At 41.4% G+C, this 22,106-nt stretch overlaps 1 protein-coding gene across 2 annotated transcripts in view; it reads right to left on the reverse strand.

Moving 5' to 3' along the window:
• The window catches only part of STK32B (serine/threonine kinase 32B), a 407,675-nt gene that overhangs the window by 146,416 nt on the left and 239,153 nt on the right, over positions 1-22,106 (reverse strand). For both annotated transcript variants that reach the window (XM_070371877.1, XM_005893204.3), the window contains exon 4: positions 6,926-7,099. In XM_070371877.1, the coding sequence (XP_070227978.1) occupies positions 6,926-7,099 (174 nt within the window). The remainder of the gene's footprint in view (positions 1-6,925; positions 7,100-22,106) is intronic.

Consider the following 22,106-nt stretch of genomic DNA (forward strand, 5'->3'; position numbering starts at 1 on the left):
GTGACCCACTGCATTTGAACTTGTGTTTTCAAGTAATTTCAAGTAAGGCATGTCCTTCCTCTCTTGAGTATTTCTTCATTGATTCAATATATAGTTATGGAGCACTTACCCTGTGCCAGACAGTAAGTCAGGTGTGATTTACAGGCTAGGGGCATCACCACTAGAAGCCTTCCTTGCTTCATGGCCACTGCTAGAATACAGCCTTCCTTGGGGGGGTTGATGAGATCCATCTGTGCATATTGTCATTTTCAGATGTGGAAGCACCCTCCCTCATTTAAGTGCTCTATCAACAGTTCAATGCATTTTGAAAGATAAGAAAGTCAGGACAGAGCATGCTCATCAGTGTGAGGTCCAGGGTAGAACTGAGATCAGAGAGTGTCAGTTTGAAACCTGGCTTATGACCTTCCAGCTGTGTGTCAGGGTGCAAATTGTCTAATCACCATGACAAATGAGGGTAATCATCGTATCTTGCCCATTGGACTGACATGAGAATTAAATGAGGTGATATTTATATGTATATTAACATACACACATGCACATATCTGCACATGCTACGTTGCTTCAGTAGTATATGACTCTTCATGACCCCATGGACTATAGCCTGCAAGGCTCCCCTGTCCATGGGATTCCCCAGGCAAGAATACTAGAGTGGGTTGCCATGCCCTCCTCCAGGGGATCTTCCCCACCCAGGGACCAAACCCACGTCTCTTACATCTCCTGTATTGGCAGGAGGGTTCTTTGCCACTAATGCCACCTGGGAAGCCCATATATATGCACACACATATGTGAACACACATATACACATGTTTGTATGTAAGCATATATTCCTATGTCTAGTTTAAAGTAGTGTTGACACATAAGAGTTTAATAAGCTTGATTCACTGGTGCTGTTTTTACTCATCTGATTTTCTATGACCTGGCCCTTCTGGGTACCTAGTGACCAGCTCTGGCTGAAGAGCCCTCTGGGGAGGGGCCTTCAGCGAAAGTTATTCTCCATTACCAGTTGAGTTAGGTCATTCCCAAACTTCAGCCCATCAATGATTAACATCAGTGGAGGTCTCAGGATGTGCCCCCTACTGAGCTGACCAGTGCAGGCTTTACTCACCCAAACTCTCTCTAGGAGCTCATCTGCCCAGTGTCTCCTGCATTCCTCTTCTCCGAGCTAATGGTTATTTGTCCTACAAATCACAGATGCATGTCTCAGAGGAAGACTTGCCAGCCTCCTCTGTGCTCCCCGCCCTGCCCCCCACCTCAGTCTGGGCTGGGTGCCCTCTTCAGAGCTCCCTTCTGCCCCAGGACATGTGATGTCCTGTCCTGGGTGCTCCCCCTGGACTGCAGTAATCTGGCCCCTAGGGGGGTTGCCTCCTCCATCTGGGGAGTGCTCCCTGGTGCAGGCAAAGGGTCCCATCGGTCATTTTCCTCCCAGGGCTGGCACGTTTCTTAGCCCAGAGTGTTTTGGAAGATTGAAGGGCCAACTCAAGTGCTCTAAAAAGTAGATCTTCTAATTGTTTTAAAACAATGATTTATTTTGAACCCACAGTGGTATTTCCCTGCTTCAGTGCTTTCAAACCCACTGGGTTATACTCTGAAATACCTTTTTTTTTTTTTAATTTATTTATTTTTTATTGATGGATAATTGCTTTACAGAATTTTTCTGTTTTCTGTCAAACCTCAACATGAATCAGCCATTGGTATACATATATCCCTGTTATATTCTACAAATCCTCAACATCAGCCTCAAAGGATGGAGGTTTGTCACCACTGAGAATAAATGAACACCTGGCTTCAAAGTCAACTCCTCAGATGAAAGGAAGAGAAATGAGGCATGTAAGGCCCCACCCCAACCCCTCCCAGGCACAGTTAAATCCTTTATGAACTTTTTTCTCATGGAATTCACATCAGAGCCCAGCAAAGCAGATGTCATCAGGCCCATGTTGCAGATTAGGAAAAGGAGGTATGAAAAGCTAAGTCACGTGTCCGAGTCCACCAAGATAGAAGATAAGAAATTACTGGCAATTCAACTCAGGCTTGCATTTGTCAAAGGATTCTATCACTTGCAAGTGTGGCTACTTGGGAAGAAGCAACATTCATCAGTCTGTATAAAATATGGCACTGAAAATGTCTTGTACGTACGCAGTGGGGGACTTATAAGATCAGCTGTTGAATGAATGAGAAACATTGCCCAACACTGTCCTAAATCCCTATGCAAGGTGAATACAGACACACATCATTTCAAGTCTGTACACACGTAGACAGTGAAAAAGAGATTTGTTGAACCATATGGGAGAGGGAGAAAACCGGACTCAAATCTCTGCCAAGTCTGTAAGTTTACAAATGGTAAGGTAATTCCATTTACTTAGAGGATTTTTTAAAAACAATTTCCCTATACTGTTGGACAGCTCCTTTTCTCCAAGGTAGATTTAGAATCTGAGGACAGATGACCCCAAAGAGAGCAACTTTAAAATATTTATTGAAATATAATGAAATGGTTCCAACAACCATGCTCTTTTTTTAAAAGTTTTGTTTTAAAGTCTATTTTATCTGATATGAGTATTGCTATTCCTGCTTTCTTTTGATCTCTATTTGCATGGAATATCTTTTTCCAGATGTATGGCAAAACCAATACAATATTGTAAAGTAAAATAAAATAAAATAAAAAAATAATAATAAAATGTAAAAAAAAAAGATTTGTGTGTGTGTGTGTGTGTGTGATGTAGACCATTTTTAAGGTCTTTATTGAATTTGTCACAATATTGCTTTTGCTTTATGTTTTTTGGCTTTAAGGCATGTGGACTCTTAGCTCCCTAACCAGGGATAGAACCTGTACCTCTTGTGTTGAAAGGTGAAGTCTTAACCAATGGAGTGCCATGGAAGTCCCCCAACCACCATGCTCTTAACTGACAGTTTCATTTTCGCCTGGTCTGTCTGCCCTGGGATGCTGGCCTCTGTCTCACTCAGGTCCACAAAGACTCAGTCTGGGGGGTTGTAGGCGAACAAATCATCTATTGCTATTCTATTGCACATCTATGGCACACTAGCAGAGCAATGACAGTGAAAATTGGTGAATGACACTGATACAAGAGATTAGTAAAGAGCTCACATCTTTCCGTGCCTTCAAAGCAGCCCAGCCAGCCCACAGAGTCTTCTCTAGTACTAAATGACCTTCCTTAACAAATATAGCACAGGGCTTACAAGCAGAGACTCTGGAGCCAGAATTCCTGCGGGCAAAAGCTAGTCTTTGACTGTGTGAATGAACAATGCTCCTCAGTAAACAGGTCGCATTTCATTGAACATTCCCTTTACTCCTATATGGCTAAGGCTGCTGAGGCTATTACTACTACTACTGTTACCATGGTGACTACTACAGCCTCACCTCTTCCCCCTTCCTCTTTCTAAATACTTTTTCTTTTCCTCTTTCTTCTTCATTTGCATTCGGTCATGTGTGCTACTATTTGTGTCAAAATTATACACGTGAACAATTCCAAGAATCAAACTGTACTGAAAGTTTTGTTACAATTTTTAGCAACAATTCATATCTTTCTCTCCCACTTTTCCCTCTCCATCCCATTCATCTGTCTCAGGCTATAATTTTGGTATTTATTTGGTATTTAGCTCTTTATCTCGAAGTGTATAGGACTCATTGATTTTCAGTTTCCTGCTCTATCTACTGTCTTCCCACTATGGATGAAAGCGTGTGTAGCAGTCTTTTTCCTTTATGTGTCCGCAAGAGACACACTCATCTCGCCACTCCCTCACTTCCCCAGCGGTGTATTAATATATTTTTCTGGTTAGGTCAACTTTCAGGGTTTAGGGGATTATGACTAAGCATGCTACACAGAGATGCTTCATGTAGTAAATTGTATGATATCCAATGTCCTAGCTAACACTTTGATTCCTTGGAGTTAAAAAATTACCTTCTTTTTATTGTTGAGGTTTTTTTCTCCTGACATCATTTATTCAACTTCAGATTCTTAACCAACTAAATAAATCTCTCAAGGCAGCCAGATATCTTAGCCATTTTTATCAGTTCACTTTTCCTGAAGAAGACTCTCCGAGGGTCTTTTGATCTGACTCCAATCAGAACTAGTCATGGTCTACACCTTAGGCACAGCTGACATTGATGACCTGCCCATCATCGTGAAGCTTTTGCCTCTTTCTCTCCTTTGCTGGAGCTCCAGCTTTCCATATACCATGTCTTCCTCCTGATTTAGCCCTTCATTTTAGTAGAGTCCACGTCATTTTCTAACTACTTGAGACAAGATATACGAGAGAGAGATTTTTTGAGACCTTGAACTTGTAAAAATGTACATCTCAGATTTGATTGATTAGCACGTTTCCTCCGCCTTCTAGTGATAGATAATCCCAAAGGATCCTGATTCCTCAGCCTTTATACCCTGTTCTTCTGTGCAGACTTATTGGCTTTGAAGTTTGTTTTGATTTATGTCTGTTTCTCGTCATTACCCTGCAGCCTTGGTGGACCCTTCAATCTGGAAACTCATATATTTCAGGTCTTTATTTCATTGATGATTTCTTCCCCCTGTGAAGTGAAGTGAAAGTCGCTCAGTGGTGTCTGATTCTTTGCAACCCCATGGACTATACAGCTCATGGAATTCCCCAGGCCGGAATACTAGAGTGGGTAGCCTTTCCCTTCTCCAGGAGATCTGTCCAACCCAGGAATCGACAGGTCTCCCACATGGCAAGCAGATTCTTTACCAGCTGAGCCACCAGGGAATGTTTTCCCCCTTTTCTTCACCCCCTCCATGCCTCCCTATTTTCTTTCTTTCTCTCTGTCTCTCTCTCTCTTTCCCTTTCTTCTTTCTCTGTCTGATGTTGAACTTCCTGTTCTGGCCCTCTAATTCTCTTATATTTTCTTTTTCCTTCTTATTCTACTGTTTAAGGAATATCCTTAACTTTGTCTTCCAACACATCTTCTGAATATTTCATTTCTACTTTCATGTTTTTAATTTATGAGAACTCTGATCTGAAGTTTGTTCTTTGAATGTTAAGTAAACATAGCGTTTATTTTACAATTGCAAAAATCTGTTCATTCCTCTGAAAATACCAAGCATGATTCTTTTGATAGTTCTTTCTCCTGGCAGAGTCTCTGTTTATTCCAAGCTTTTTTTTTCTTTTTCCCATTTGATTGCATGGCTCTCATTATTCATGTTAGAAGATTTCTCTGGATGTCTGATAATCTTTAGTCATCACTAACCCAGTTGGGAGCTTACAGCAAAGAAGCAGGTCTCGCTGACTGTGAACTACACTCCAAGGGAACTGGGGAACTTCTGATGTCATAATCTCTCTCCTCTTGGCTCAGCCACATCCCCCCTGAAATCATTCCAGTGTCCAGCCTGGAAGCTGAAGTCTTGATCCCAGCTGGAAGTGGGGTGGGTGTGTTATTCAGCATCTGGTATGGATGCGTCTAGTTAGTTGTGCTATCTTCAGTACTGCTTCCCAACTCAAGAGGCTTAATGTACTTCAGTTCAGACACCCTCTGTTTTACTATCTTTAGTGAATAAGCCTTCAGTCTTCTGCTTGGAAGAGGAAGGGACAGACATCCAGTTATTCAGGATGGGCAAGCAGATTGGTGCTTTTTAAAATGTCTTAAAAGGCTTTCAAACCCTGCACCCCATTTTAGCCTCTCTTTTATCCCTTCTCCCTCCTTCCATCATTGTTGATGACTATTCATTTCTGAGCCTTTGAAGAGATTCTTTAACATCTATCAATTCATGGTTATTTCCAGACACAACTCAAAATTCAGCTTCTGGTGTCGTAAGCCACTTACCACGAAACACCTTCTTTCCAATTTCCCCTGTGTTTTGCAATAGTCTCCTCTTTAGTTTTCTTCATCTTTGTGAATTTACCATTTTTCAAACATACTTCATTTCCATTTTATGGAGATTTTAGAAGTGAGGAAATGTAAGTGTGTGTGTGCACATGCATGCGCGTGTGTGTGCTTAATCTACCATCTTTACACAGAAATTCAAGTGCTTGTCTTTCCCAAGTCTTCCTACATTGTACAAGTTAGAAGAAGACCCTCTAGGCACAGTGCAAGACCATGGGTGCACAGATCTGCAGCCACTCATGCCCCCTCCTCTGTGGTCAGAGAGAAGACCTCATTAAGGATCCCACTGCTGGACTTCCCTGGTGGCTCAATGGTAAAAATCCACCTGCCAACACAGGAGATGCAGGAGAGGCAGGTTTGATCCCTGGATTGAGAAGATCCCCTGGAGAAGGAGATCTTCCACCACAACCAGTGTTCTCACCTGGAAAATCCCATGGACAGAACAGCCTGGTGGGCTACAGTCCGCAGGATCACAAAAGACTCAGACATGACTTAGCGAGTAAACAACAAGGATCCCATTGCTATCTGAAGGCTCTTGCTAGCCTCCTGCCTCTGCAGTCAAACTCACCTTACTCATCTGTGCTGTGCACAGGCAGGGAAAAGTCAAGGTCCTGAGCAAGAGCCCAAAGCTCTTGCTTATATCCAGAGCCCAAAGCCAGCACCAAAGCTTTGCAAGAGGAAGAAGTCCTCCACGATGCACAGCATTGATTTCAAGGTATGAAAAGTAAGAGAGTAGAATCCGTCATGTTCCCAATTCATGCCACTCCTTCTAACCTGAGTCTGAACACTCCAGGCTCCCAAAGACATACCAGAATGGAAAAGCAAAGGGCAGCCACGTCTCTAAGCAGTGGGTACCAAGACAGGAGGGCACATGGGCAGTGGCGGTGTTTCACCTCAATGCAGGTGATGATGGAGTAGGCTGTCTGCAGAGAAGGTATGAGCAATAATAATGTTGCTCTGCTTTTTATGATCTCCATGTACTGCCACATCTAAAGAATGTCAGTGAGAAAATATTCTCCATGGCTGCAGACTGCTCCCATCACACCCTACCCACTGGCATCCCTCTGGGGATGATGTTACCTGTGGATGATGTGGTACCGCTGCAGATACTCCAGGGCCAGGGCCAGCTCACAGATGTAGAGCTTCACGTCTCCTTCTGTGAAATGTACATTCTGCTGCAGGTGATAACGTAGATCCCCTCCAAGCAGCAGGTCCACCACCATGAACATGTCCTCCTCATCCTGGAAGGAGTACCTAGGAGCACCGAGAAGCAGAGAAAGTTAGGGATGGAGATGTCTCCCATGCCCTCAAGGTCAATGGCCCCATTTTCCAGAAGCGCAAGCTGAGGCTCAGAGAGAGGCACTGATGCTAAGTCACAGTGCCCTGTGGTGAAGTACCAGTCCTCTGGGTCTGAGCTGACAAATGGGACCTGAACCAATGCTGGTCTCCAATACGCTACTTCATTTTTAGTGCATGCTTTAATTAGACATAGGCTGAGCACCAAAGAATTGATGCTTTTGAATTGTGATTTTGGAGAAGACTCTTGAGAGTCTCTCGGACTGCAAAGAGATCAAACCAGTCAATCGTAAAGGAAATCAAACCTGAATATTCATTGGAAGGACTGATGCTGAAGCTGAATCTCCAATACTTTGGCCACCTGATGATAAGAGCTGGCTCGCTGGAAAAGACCCTGATGCTGGGAAAGATTGAAGGCAGGAGGAGAAGGGGATGACAGAGGATGAGATAGTTGGATGGCATCACTGACTCAATGGACATGAGTTTGGGTAAACTTTGGGAGATGGTGAAGGACAGAGAAGCCTGGCATGCTGCGTCCATGGGTTGCAAACAGCCGGACATGACTCAGTGACTGAACAACAACAATGGACTTCAGTAAGGTCTCCAAAGCTGCAGTCTCCTCTCCACTCCATTCCCCTGCCCTCCCCACATGTGCCACTCCCCACGAGGAGCTTGTTTCTACAGCCCTAGAAGGCAGTGATGCTCTTGTAAGAAACACCCAAGCTTTAAGGGAACTGGCAATTTCTACTTGGATGGCTGCTTGGAACCCAGCTGGTGCCCAAGCTCCATGGAGAGACCACAAGAAGGAAAACCAAGGTGCTCCACTCGACAGCCTCAGCTGAGCACCCAGTGCCAGCCATCGCCAATCAGCAGCCTTGGGAGTGACCCTTTGGGAATTTGGATATTTCGTTATAGCCCCAGCTGACATCACGTGGGGCAGAACCACCCCGATGAGCCCAGTCAACTCACAGAACATGAGATAATTGAGTGATTGTATTTTGAGCACTATGTTTTGGGGTGTATTTTTTCCCCAAAGCAGTAAGAAATGCACTTAGGCCTTTTATGGATCAAAGAGACAACAGATAAACCCTAAGAATGGTGTCAAACAATTGTAAACTAGAATCACATCATAAAATGTTGTCACAATCCACATGGAACCATGGACTGTAACAAGGACTTTGCAGAATGACTGGATGTTGTCCTGGATGCTTAGATCTGTGTCTCAGATCCTTGAATATTATATCCTGGGCCAGACGGGCTATCCCTCTTGTTGGACAGAAGAGGGAAGAAGGGCCTCAGTGAGCCAGTGTTAGGGTGAAGACAAGGACCCACACCCCTCAGTCTTGCCTCACTTACAATTACCCACTGTTGGGATGCTGCTGTAGTCGCACACTGCCGTGTTTCCCTGCCCTGGCTGTGCAGACCAGGGGAGGGAACCTGATTCGGTCATAGAAGAGGCGACAGACCCTGTGATTATGGGATGGAGAGCTCCAGAACTGGGAGGAAACCTAAATGCCATCTAGTCCCATATGACAGACATCGGGAGCCAGAGGGAGCGAAGAAATGGCTGGTTTATGATCTAAATGTCTGGTCTTCTTTTTACGCTTGTCAGTAAAGCTTTATAATTTTCTACTTAAAAGCCTGGGATGTATGCATTTTTATTATGATATTTTTATTATCATCGTTGTTATTATCACACTTCATTATTGTTTTTTAAATTTATTCTTAATTGGAGGATAATTGTTTCACAATATTGTGTTGGTTTCTGCCATACATCAGCATGAATCAGCCATAGGTATACATATGAAACCTTGCTATTGTTATGATATTTTAAAATAGATTTTATTTGAGAAGACAGTCTTTTAAAGTAAGATGTACTCACAGGTCATTGCTAGGGGAAGATGTACTCTGGAATTGCTTATGTTTATCTTGAATTTAGCAGCTTGGCTGACCTCTTAGTTATAATATCTTTCTAATACTTTTTCCACTTTTGAAAGTGTTAGTCGCATAGACATGTCCGACTCTTTGCAACCCCATGGACTGGAGCCCACCAGGCTCCTCTGGCCATGGGGATTCTCCAGGCAAGTATACTGGAATAGGTTGCCATTCCCTTCTCCAGGGAATCTTACTGACCCAGGGATCAAACTCAGGTCTCCCACATTGCAGGCAGATTCTTTACTTCTTGAGCCACCAGGGAAGCCCCACTTTTTCCACTTATTACATGAAATGATGATTCTTTCACAACAACTGCCATGTTCATATATCCTTGCAATCCTCATGCCCCCTACTTCTTCTTCCTTATTTTATTTTACTATCCAGGACCTCCAGTAAAACACTGATTATAAGAGGTGACATCACGCATTTTCATTTTGGTCTGGAATATAGTAAACTCTATTAAATAAATTGTTTGCTGTAGATATTTGGTGAATAACTTTTTTTTTGCCACACATGTGGCTCTTAGTTCCCTGACTAGGGACTGAACCCATGCCTCCTGCATTGGGAGTGTGGAGTCCTAACCACTGGACGACTGCCACTGGATAACATTTATCCAGTTAAGAAAGTTGCTGTCTAGACTGCTAAGAAATGTTATTAAGTGGTTCAGAGGCTTTTTTTTTTTAACATTAAAATGTCTTTGCATTCCTAAACTAAACCTTACTTGATAAACACACTCATATATGTATATCTAAGTAAATAAGACACATATATACGTATCTATTACATCAGATCAGATCAGTTGCTCAGTCGTGTCCGACTCTTTGTGACCCCATGAATCGCAGCACGCCAGGCTTCCCTGTTCATCACCAACTCCCAGAGTTCACTCAGACTCACGTCTATCGAGTCAGTGATGCCATCCAGCCATCTCATCCTCTGTTGTCCCCTTCTCCTCCTGCCCCCAATCCCTCCCAGCATCAGAGTCTTTTCCAATGAGTCAACTCTTCGCATGAGGTGACCAAAGTACTGGCGTTTCAGCTTTAGCATGATTCCTTCCAAAGAAATCCCAGGGCTGATCTCCTTCAGAATGGACTGGTTGGATCTCCTTGCAGTCCAAAGGACTCTCAAGAGTCTTCTCCAGTGTAATAGATATACACATCATAGAGAAGTATACTAGATATAACATATACTATATATATTTTTAAAAATTGGATTAATGTTTTTCATTTAGGATTTTTTTATTCTCTTTGAATATTGATAGATTTGGTTTATTTTTTTTAATTTTTATTTATTTTTTTAAAATTTTATTTTATTTAACTTTACAATATTGTACTGGTTTTGCCATATATCAAAATGAATCTGCCACAGGTATACATGTGTTCCCCATCCCGAACCCTCCTCTCTCCTCCCTCCCGCTACCATCCCTCTGGGTCGTCCCAGTGCACCAGCCCCAAGCATCCAGTATCATGCATTGAACCTGGACTGGTGACTCGTTTCATATATGATATTATACATATTTCAATGCCATTCTCCCAAATCATCCCACCCTCTCCCTCTCCCACAGAATCCAAAAGACTGTTCTATACATTTAGGATTTTTTTATCAAATGTTACAAGTGACACTGGCTCAAATTTTCCTACCTTTGTCCTGACCCATTTTGGTATCATGGTAATACTGACTTTGTATGATGAAGTGATTTTTTTTTGTGTCTATGTTCAAGAAGAGTGCATAAGAGACGCCATTTGGTTGCAGAATGTGTGGTCTCAAAACATCCTGCATTTCCCTATTTCTAATTCATGTGGGATTTTCCCTCCTCACTTAAGGTGTACCTGTTGGATGTCTGATGATTCCTGCTCCTTTCTCTCAGCAAAGAGAGGAAAACTGACTAGGAAATTTATGCACCTCTATTGCACTCATTTCATATGATAGTAAAGTAATGCTCAAAATTCTCCAAGCTAGGCTTCAATAGTATATGAACCAAGAACTTCCAGATGTTCAAGCTGGATTTAGAAAAGGCAGAGGAACCAGAGATTAAATTGCCAACATCCATTGGGTCATAGAAAAAGCAAGAGAATTTCAAAAAAAAATCTACTTCATTGACTATGCTGAAGCCTTTGATTGTATGGATCACAACAAACTATGGAAAATTCTTCAAGAGATGGGAATACCAGACCACCTTACCTGCCTCCTGAGAAATCTGTATGCAGGTCAAGAAGCAACAGTTAGAACAGGACATGGAACAACAGACTGGTTCCAAATTGGGAAAGGAGTATGTCAAGGCTGTATATTGTCACCCTACTTTTTTAATTTGTATGCAGAGTACATCATGAGAAACGCTGGGCTGGAGGAAGCACAAGCTGGAATCAATGTTGCTGGGAGAAATATCAATAACCTCAAATATGTAGATGACACCACCCTTATGGCAGAAAGCGAAGAAGAACTAGAGTCTCTTGATGAAAATGAAAGACGAGAGTGAAAAAGTTGGCTTAAAACTCAACATTCAGAAAACTAAGATCATGGCATCCGGTCCCATCACTTCATGGCAAACAGATGGGGAAACAATGAAGACAATGAGAGACTTTATTTTCTTGGGCTCCAAAATCACTGCAGATAGTGACTGCAGCCATGAAATTAAAAGACGCTTGCTCCTGGGAAGAAAAACTATGACAAACCTAGACAGCATATTAAAAAGAAGAGACATTACTTCACTGACAAAGGTCTGTCTAGTCAAAGCTATGGTTTTTTCAGTAGTCGTGTATGGATGTGAGAGCTGAACTGTAAAGAAGGCTGAGAGCCGAAGAATTGATGCTTTTGAACTGCAGTGTTGGAGAAGGCTCTCGAGAGTCCCTTGGACTGCAAGGAGATCAAACCAGCCAGTCCTAAAGGAAATTAACTCTGAATATTCATTGGAAGGACTGATCCTGAAGCTGAAACTCCAATACTTTGGCCACCTGATGTGTAGAACCAAATCATTAGAAAAGACCCTGATGCTGGGAAAGATTGAGGGCAGGAGGAGAAGGGGACTACAGTGGATGAGATGGTTGGATGGCATCACCGAGTCAATGGACATGAGTTTGAGCAAGCTCCAGGAGATTGTGAAGGACAGGGATTGCCTGGACTGCTGCAGCCCATGGGGTTGCACAGAGTCAGACACGACTGAGGGACAGAACAACAACTGGCCACTGGTGCTGGTTCATCAGGCCCCCTTGCAGATGCTTTTGCAATCAGCATGTGGACACTGAAAGAAAAACCTGTTCCTCTAGGCGTGCTTGGCCAGAAGCTGTAACTGTGAGACTGTCTAGATCCTGATGCCCAAACGAAGATGAGACCCACCTGAAGCTGCAGGGAGTTGAGCCAGGCTGAGATATAAGTACAGAGAGAGGCCCTGCTGGAGGTGTGGGCTCCAGCCCAGGCAGAAGAGTGGTCTGTCCCTGAATTTCATGTTTACATGGTCAATGGCTGTACTTTTTGATTAAAGCTACTTAACATTGTGCTTCATTCACTTGGAACTGAAAAAGTCATTTGATGCATCCTTCTACTTATTTGCTCCTGGAGAGAAAGGTCTAGATGGTCAAAAAGGAATGATAGGAATCAGCTAATATATGCCCCCTACAGATCCTCAATTTATATTCCAATAGTTGATGGACTATTGAAACACTGTGTTAATAAGAGTGAGTTCTGCACTCTCAATTCACAGCTAAACAGTCAAAGGGCATCTCATTCCATATTCCATCAGAACTCTTTGGAAGAGCGACATGAATTTTCAGGAGAGAAACAAGCAGACTGGAATGAATTCTAAAGAGGAAATTTAAAATGCTAAGAGAACAATAATTTAGGCAATAACTCTGGTTACGGCTTTTTCTCGCTGAGGATCCTTTGTCACCTGGGCCATGGACTCTGCATTCCCCAGGAGTCTCAACGCTATTATCTGAGAACAGAGAATGGCCTTGTATTGATCTCCCTGTGGTTTCATGCTGTTCTCCAGCCCCGTGCTGTTGTCTCTTTTGCTTCTTCTTGGATTGGAATAACAATTACGTTCTCATGATACTGTTGCATATTGTCATGGAAATGATGGAGATCAGGAATGAGAAACCTACACCGGATTACAGTAACAGTGACCATGGAGAAATCAACATTCAAGATCAAAGAAGGTCGGGAGCTAGAAAGGCATCAGTCCCGGCCTGGACATTGACACAGGCCACCATAGTGGCTCAGTGGTAAAGAATCCGCTTGCCAGTGCAGGAGTGGCAGAACATGTGAGTTTGAGCCCTTGGTTGGGGAGGTCCCCTGGAGAAGGAAATGGTAACCTGCTCTAGTATTCCTGCTGGGTTAATCCCACAGACAGAGGAGCCGGGCAGGTACAGTCCATGGGATCACAAAGAGTCAGACATGACTGAGCACGAACACACAGCACGTGTGTTGGTTTTTTTTTTTTTTTTTAAAGCATTTGCTACTTTATTACAAAATAGATTAAAAGTGACTTGCTAAATACATGTAACATAATACAGTTGAAAATAGGTAAACTATCAGTCAAGTCAAAGAATAAAAAAGAAAGTCAAGAAAATGGATGCAGGCAAAAATACCCCAATTCATACTCAAAGAACCTGCCTGCAAGCCAGAAGTGGGTCATCAATGGGACTCTAATCTTCCCCAGCAACTAGAACAAAGTGAAAAACACGACCAGCTCCATGATTCAAGGGTCAAGGTGAAAAAACAAAAGTAAACTTGTTTACTTTTATGATTCATATGTTTATTACTGGGTACAGAAGCCAGAGAGACATCTTTCCCACTGGCTTCTTATAAATATGGCATTCTGTAACGTGCGATCAGTGAGCTACATAAAATTGTTCTGTGGACTTCCTTGGTTGTTCGTGGCTAAGACTCCATGGTCCCAAAGCAAGAAGTCTGGGTTCAGTCTCTGGGCAGGGAACTGGATTCCACATGTCACAACTAAGAGTTCACATGCTGCCACTAAGAGATCTTGCATGTCACAATTATGACCTGGTGCAACCAAATAAAAAGTAAATGTTAAAAGATAATAAAATAGCTCTGAACAGAGTCACAAGTTTAATGGGAGATTCTTTTGTATGATGTTCCTCAGCGTAGGCTGAATGTGTCAAAGCCCAAGCCCATAAACACAGTGCTTCGTGGGGCAATAGCAAGGTGGTCCGGGCAGCGTGATCATGGATGAACTTTCTTAATAAAAGAAATGATGGCAGATGGCCTCAGGGACTACTTTACAAACATGAGCTCATGCACACACCAACAAAGACTCTAGGCTTCTACCATCCAGCCAGCCCTGTGCCAGAAGCTGGGGTTCAGCGGGAGAAGTTGCCCCAGATGTCTCACCTGAGTTTGGGATAGCCATAAGGGGTCTGGAGTTCGATGTTCCATGCCAGGACAAGTGCCCCAGGTGATCCATTGCTGCATTTCCATTTCTTGCCCTTTGCCATGAACCTACAGTCCCAAGGAGACTCTTTGTTGTCATGTCATCTCTACCTGATCACTCAAAATGTTTCCTAATCCTGCCTTTCTACTCTTTTTCATCCATCATCCTCTTTTCAGTTTAGAGCAGTAGTTTCCAACCAGGGGCACCTTTGCTCTCATGGGGACATTTGACAACATCTAGAGACATTTTTGGTAGTTACAACTGGGGGAATGGGTGCTACTGGTCTCTAGTAAGTAGAGGCCAAGGTTGCCGTTAAACATCCCACAATGAACTGGATGCCCCCATCACAAAGTGTGACCTGGCCCTGAGTGTCCACAGCACCAAGGCTAAGAAACCCTGGTTTAGATGAATGTGCTCCTTTTAGGGGGCTTCCCTGTGGCTCAGCTGGTAAAGAACCCGCCTGCAATGCAGGACACCTAGGTTCGATCCCCGGGTTGGGAAGATTCCCTGGAGAAGGGAAAGGCTACCCATTCCAGTATTCTGGCCTGAAGAATTCCATGGACTGTATAGTCCATGGGGTTGCAAAGAGTCGGCCATGACTCTTAACCTGGAAGACCGAGCTGGGTGACCCTTTTTCTGTCCCTGTGCACCCTATAATAGTTAACACCGGTGTGCTGCCCACCGAGTGCCAGGCACTACTCCACGTACCCTATGTCTATTAACTCATTGCATCCTCTCAACGGCCCTTGGAGGTAAGTGTTACCATGAGCTGCCTTTGGCAGATTTGGACACACTGAGACTCAGAAAGATGAAGGACTATTTTCCAACTGACCCAGCCAGGAAATGGCAGAGATGAGAGTTGAACCAAGATGATTTCTCCATCTCCAGATTCTAGAATTATTATGGGAAGTAAGGTCTGGCTGCTTGCTGCTTGAAAGCCAATCAAGAAGCAAGATAGATGGAAAAGAAGTTTGCTTTATTTCGGATGCCAGTAACTGGGGGAAGGGCAAACTCATGTCCAAAGGCAAATTCATGTCCAAAGACGAACTTATGTCCAACAATCAGTGGGCAAGAGCTTTTAAAGCCAGTGCAGTGGGAGGTTGGGAGGCTACATGTAGAAACAGCACAGTCAGTTCTTGACATCTTGAAATCAGTCATGCAGTGGTCTGGTCAGTTATCTTGATTGTTTTAAGCAGTAATTGGTTTTCAGTGTTCCAGGGTTGGTTTGTCCCTATTTCCTTGAGGCCAGTTCTTGGAACTGTGGCAGCTTATGTGAGGGCTACAGTCTCGTCATCATGTATTAACTTCTTCTACCTGGTAGGGGTTTAAGTATCTACAAGACAGCTCAGTTCAGAATATTATCTACAGCCCTTAATGAGGAACTAAAGTCCTTGATTTTCTATAACAACTAAACTATTATCATTTTGCCCTGTTTGACTGCTTTCCTTGGTTTCTTCATTCTCTCACTTCTCTGGTTAAACTTACTCTTTGGCTAAAGTGTTTCCACAGACAAAAGGCAGGCTGAGGACATGGTGCTGAAGGACCATAGGGTCCTGCTCCATTTCAGAATCCCTGCTCAGGGCTCTGGTGGCACTTTCCTTGTGGCACAGGGACCCTCTCTCTCCTGGTCTCTTCTCCCCACCAGACAGCCAGCTGTCTGGCACAGGGACCAAGCTATTTTTAGCTTTGTGCCCTTGCATTTAGCCCATTACTTGGAGCATCAGACACACTCAAGAATGAATGAATCATAAACACCCAAAGGACCCATAGTCTATGTGGCACATCAGTCTGTCAATTTCATGCAGAAGCTTGAGGGAGCGGGGAGATAGTACAGAAAGAAATATGGGAGGTGGTGGGTAGATGGGAAAGGAAAGCTTAGTGTTGGGCACTGGTCTCTGTCTGATGTTTACATCATTGCTTCCAGGAGCTTCTTGTCCTCCACACTCCTCCCACCTGCCAGCTACACAGCAGGTTTTGCAGACTCTAAAGTACCATCTCCCTGTGTCAGTGCAGAACCTTGTTCTTGTGACTTCATGGTTTCATTTAATTTGTAAATTAAATTTGTGCTTGCTCCTGCTTTCTTCTAAAGAAGTGCCTAACAAAGTAAGACTGATGGAGAGGGAAAATGTGGAATGAAGGGGAGGCGAATGGTGCGTCCATGTGGACAAACTGGCTGTGAGCACGGTTCAACCTCCTCCGCAGGGCACAGCAATAAGGCAGAGCAGAACGGACAAATGCGCTCACTGTCTAAATGAGACGGAGCCAAACCTCTCCTCTTGGGCTGAACTCCAAAAGAAATGTATAATTTGCATTCTTTACAAAGGGGCATGGAGTAAGAAACAGGAAGTGAATAATGGTAATGCACACTAGAAGAGTGTGTCCCGTGTATATCTCTATATTCCTGGGAGATATTGGTCCTTAGTTTTCACTGCACTATCTTTATCTGCCTTTGGTATCAGGGTAACACAAGTTCATAAAATGAATTGGGAAGTGTTCATTTCTCTTCTATTTCCTAGATTTCCTGGAAGAGATTGTATAAAATAGGTATTAGTTCTTTAAATATTTGTTAGAACTCTCTAGTGAAACTATCTGGACATGGAATTTCATTCTAAGAGCTTTTAAATTATGAATTCAGTTTATATAAAAGTGATAGGATTATTTAATTTTTTCTTGCTTAAGTGTTGGCAGTATGTAGATTTTGAGAAATTGCTCCATTTCTTCTAAACTGTCAAATTTATGAGTATAAAGCTTTTCACAGTGTTCCCTTATTATCCTTTTAATGGCTGAAGAATCTTTAGGGATAGCTTCTGTTTTATTCCTGATTTTCATAATTTGTACCTTCTTTCTGTTTCTATTTGTCAGTTTTGCTAAAGTTTCATCAGTCTTTTTTCTGAAGAACAAGCTTGCTGTTCCACTGATTTTTTTTTTCCTACTGCTTTCTTCTTTTCAATTTCATTGATTCTACTCTATAATTTCCTTCTTTTTTCTTTCTTTGGGTTTATTTTTCTAATCATTTTTTTAGATTTTTGAGATGAAAAATAGATAAAATTTTGAGACCTTTTCCCTTTTCTAATGTAAGCATCCAGAGCTATAAATTTATAAATCATCACAGTTTTAGCTGAATCCTACAGATTTTGTGTTTTCATTCACACTTGTATGTATCTTTATCTCTTTTGAGGCCTCTTCTTTAACCCAAGGATTATTAGAAGTCGGTGTTTAATGAACAAGTATCTGGAGATTTTCCTGCAGTCCTTCTGCGAGTATGGTCCAGTGTGGTTGCATTATGGTCATAGCACATGTTCTGTTATGGTTTCATTTTTTAAAGTTTGTTGAGGTTTGTTTTATGAACCAAGAACCAGATATATTATCTGTGAACTTTCCACGGACACTTGGGAAAAAAGTCCTTTCTGCTGTTACTTGTTGAAACGTTCTACAAATGTCAGTTAGGCACTCTTGGTCATGGTGAAGTTCATCCTTTTATATCTTTGCTGACTTTCTGTCTAGAAGTTCTATCAATTGCTAAGACACCCCCAGGTATAACTGTGGGTTTTTCTGTTTTTCCTTCTAGGGCTATTAAATTTTGCTTCATGCATTTGGAAATTGTAATGGTTGACTCACTTATAACATTATTTGAATCATCTTAATACAGTGCCCTATATCAATTACCATGTATAAATTTCATTTTCTATTTATAAATATTACCTATTTCCTACTGGGTCTCAGCACAGCTGGTTTTACTTGTCCCTTGTTATAAACAATGCTGCTTATGCTCACAGGCACAAGATAGCTTGTTAAACAAATGCACCGAGCACCAACCGTATGTCAGACCCTGGTCTAGGTGCTGTGGATATGTAAGCAAACAACAGAAATCACATCCTGTCTCTGTGGGATTACGTAAAGTGGAGTAAGCAACCAGCACGGTGGGAAGCACATAGAAAGTCTTAAGGGGAACTAGTTATAACAATGAGCGGCTAAATGAACAATGCTACATTCTGATGCTAAATATATGGAATGATTAATGTGTATCACATTCTTACTCTTGCAATCCTTGCAATAACTCCAGAGCAATATACAATTATACCTATTTTGTGCGTGCTCACATGTGTGATAAGTTGCTCAGTCGTGTCAGACTCTTTGCGACCCCATGGACTGCATGCAGCCCACCAGGCTCCCCTGTCCATGGGAATTCCAAGGCAAGAATACTGGACTGGGTTGCCAGTTCCTCCTCCAGGGATTGAAACTATGCCTCCTGCATCTCCTGCTTTGCAGGAGGGTTCTTTACACTCTGCCACCAGAGAAGACTTTACACCTATTTCCCTAAGCCCGAACAAGCACCTAGAAAGTTTACCTTATTTAAAGTCATACACTTGATTTATTTATTTTTTTAATTTAAATTTATTTAATTGGAGGCTAATTACTTTACAATATTGTATTGGTTTTGCCATACATCAACCTGAATCCACAGGAAGTGGGGCATATTAACCAGTGGCAAATGGGAGGTTTTTCAGTAAATGGTTCCGCATCAATTGTATGTCTATGAGGAGAAAAATGAATTCTGACAGACCGCATATCATACACACCTAAAAATTTCAGAAGGACTGTAAATCTTAATGTATGATACAAAACACTGAAATTTCTAGGAAAAAAAAACATATGGAAGAAGAGTACAGGGAATAAAGACTGATGGCTAATAGATATTAAATGTTTTTTAGGGATGACAGAAATGTTCTAAAATTAGATAGTGGTGATGGTTATGCAACTTGCAAATATATTTAAAACTACTGAATTGTGCATTTAAAATTGTGCATGTGGAAATTTTATAGCATGTGAATTTATATCTCAATGAAACTTTATCAAAAAAAGCAATGTACACAACAATGTTCAGTATACTAAGCCATTTATGCAAGAAGTGGAAGGACTTTTTTTTTAAGGAAATAATATATGGGTTATTTAGGCATACATAAAAGATCGCTGGAATTATAAGACTGACAACTATGATCTGGGCAGGATCACTTGATGGCCTGGTTTTAGGACTAGAGGAAGGAATTTTCACTATTTACCCTTTTGCATGATGGATAGTAACACTGACATAAATATGAGCAAACTCTGGGAATGCAAGGAGTCAGTTAGCAACTGAACAGCAATAACAAATTATGAACCATATGAAAATACCTATTCAAAATTGAATAAAATTAGCTTAAGTTCATACATTTAAAGTGAAAGAAAAAAGGGCAAGAGATTTGAAGAGTTGCTTGAACAAAAGGAGGGATATACAACTAGTACATATAAAAATATATAAAGTGTTCAGTCTCATTAGAGAAGTACAGATCAAAATGAAAATGTGGTTTCATTTGTTGGGTATGAAAATGTGATTTCATACCCAACAAAATGGCTAAAATAAGAACTAGGGACAACAGCACAAGTTGCTGGCTCTGTAACAGGCCTGCCTGTCATACACTGCTGACTGTAATCCAAATTGGCCAAGTACTTTGGAAAAGTACTTAGTAGTATCTACTCTGAGTATCTACAGTACTCAGGTTGAGTATCTACAGTACTCAGGTTGAGTATCTACACTAGCAAAGTAATGCTCAAAATACTCCAAGCCAGGCTTCGATAGTACGTGAACTGTGACCTTTCAGGTGTTCAAGCTGGATTTAGAAAAGGCAGAGGAACCAGAGATCAAATTGCCAATATCCGTTGGATCATAGAAAAAGCAAGAGAGTTCCAGACAAACATCTACTTTGGCTTTTGACCACGTCAAAGCCTTTGACTGTGTGGATCACAACAAACTGTGGAAAATTCTTCAAGAGATGGGAATACCAGACCACCTGACCTGCCTCCTGAGAAATCTGTATGCAGGTCGAGAAACAATGGATGATTTGGGAGAATGGCATTGAAATATGTGTAATATCATATATGAAACGAGTTGCCAGTCCAGGTTCGATGCATGATACTGGATGCTTGGGGCTGGTGCACTGGGACGACCCAGAGGGATGGCATGGGGAGGGAGGAAGGAGGAGGGTTCAGGATGAGGAACACATGTATACCTGTGGCAGATTCATTTTGATATATGGCAAAACAATACAATATTGTAAAGTTAAATAAAATAAAATTAAAAAAAAATAACAGAACATACATTCTTCTCAATGTTATGTGGAACATATACACACCAATATAGACCTTGAAACCATGAAATTGATCCAAATTCTTGGGATGCAGTGAAAGCAGTGCTTAGAGGGAAATTTATAGCATTAAGTGCATATATTAGAAAAGAAGAAAGATTAAAAATCTGTGATATAAGCTCCCACCTTAGGAAACAAGAGAAAGAAAAGCAATTTAAGACTAAAGCAAGCAGAAAAAATTAAAAAAAATTTTGAGGGAGAATCATTAAAATTGAAAATAGGAAATCAATGGGCGAAATGAAGAAAGCTATTTGAATGAAATTAATGAAAATCTGAACTCTAGTTAATAAAATTGTATCATTATTAAAAAAAAAAAAAAAAGAATTGGACATGAGCAGAAAAAGAAATAAAAGGAATCCAAATGGGAAAAGAAGAAGTAAAACTCTCACTGTTTGCAGATGACATGATCCTCTACATAGAAAACCCTAAAGACTCCACCAGAAAATTACTAGAACTAATCAATGAATATAGTGAAGTTGCAGGATATAAAATCAACACACAGAAATCCCTTGCATTCCTATACATTAATAATGAGAAAATAGAAAGAAAAATTAAGGAAACAATTCCATTCACCATAGCAACGAAAAGAATAAAATACTTAAAAATATATCTACCTAAAGAAAATAAAGACGTATATATAGAAAACTATAAAACACTGGTGAAAGAAATCAAAGAGGACACTAACAGATGGAGAAATGTACCATGTTCATGGATTGGAAGAATCAATATAGTGAAAATGAGTATACTACCCAAAGCAATTTATAGATTCAATGCAATCCCTATAAAGCTACCAACGGTATTCTTCACAGAGCTAGAACAAATAATTTCACAGTTTGTATGGAAATACAAAAAACCTCGAATAGCCAAAGCGATCTTGAGAAAGAAGAATGGAACTGGAGGAATCAACCTACCTGACTTCAGGCTCTACTACAAAGCCACAGTCATCAAGACAGTATGGTACTGACACAAAGACAGAAATATAGATCAATGGAACAAAATAGAAAGCCCAGAGATAAATCCATGCACATATGGACACCTTATCTTTGACAAAGGAGGCAAGAATATACAGTGGATTAAAGACAATCTCTTTAACAAGTGGTGCTGGGAAAACTGGTCAACCACTTGTAAAAGAATGAAACTAGAGCACTTTCTAACACCATACACAAAAATAAACTCAAAATGGATTAAAGATCTAAATGTAAGACCAGAAACTATAAAACTCTTAGAGGAGAACATAGGCAAAACACTCTCTGACATACATCACAGCAGGATCCTCTATGACCCACCTCCCAGAATATTGGAAATAAAAGCAAAAATAAACAAATGGGACCTAATTAAACTTAAAAGCTTCTGCACAACAAAGGAAACTATAAGCAGGGTGAAAAGACAGCCTTCAGAATGGGAAAAAATAATAGCAAATGAAGCAACAGACAAACAACTAATCTCAAAAATATACAAGCAA

The sequence above is a fragment of the Bos mutus genome, chromosome 6, assembly GCF_027580195.1.
Source record: "Bos mutus isolate GX-2022 chromosome 6, NWIPB_WYAK_1.1, whole genome shotgun sequence".
Classification (NCBI taxonomy): Eukaryota; Metazoa; Chordata; class Mammalia; order Artiodactyla; family Bovidae; genus Bos; species Bos mutus.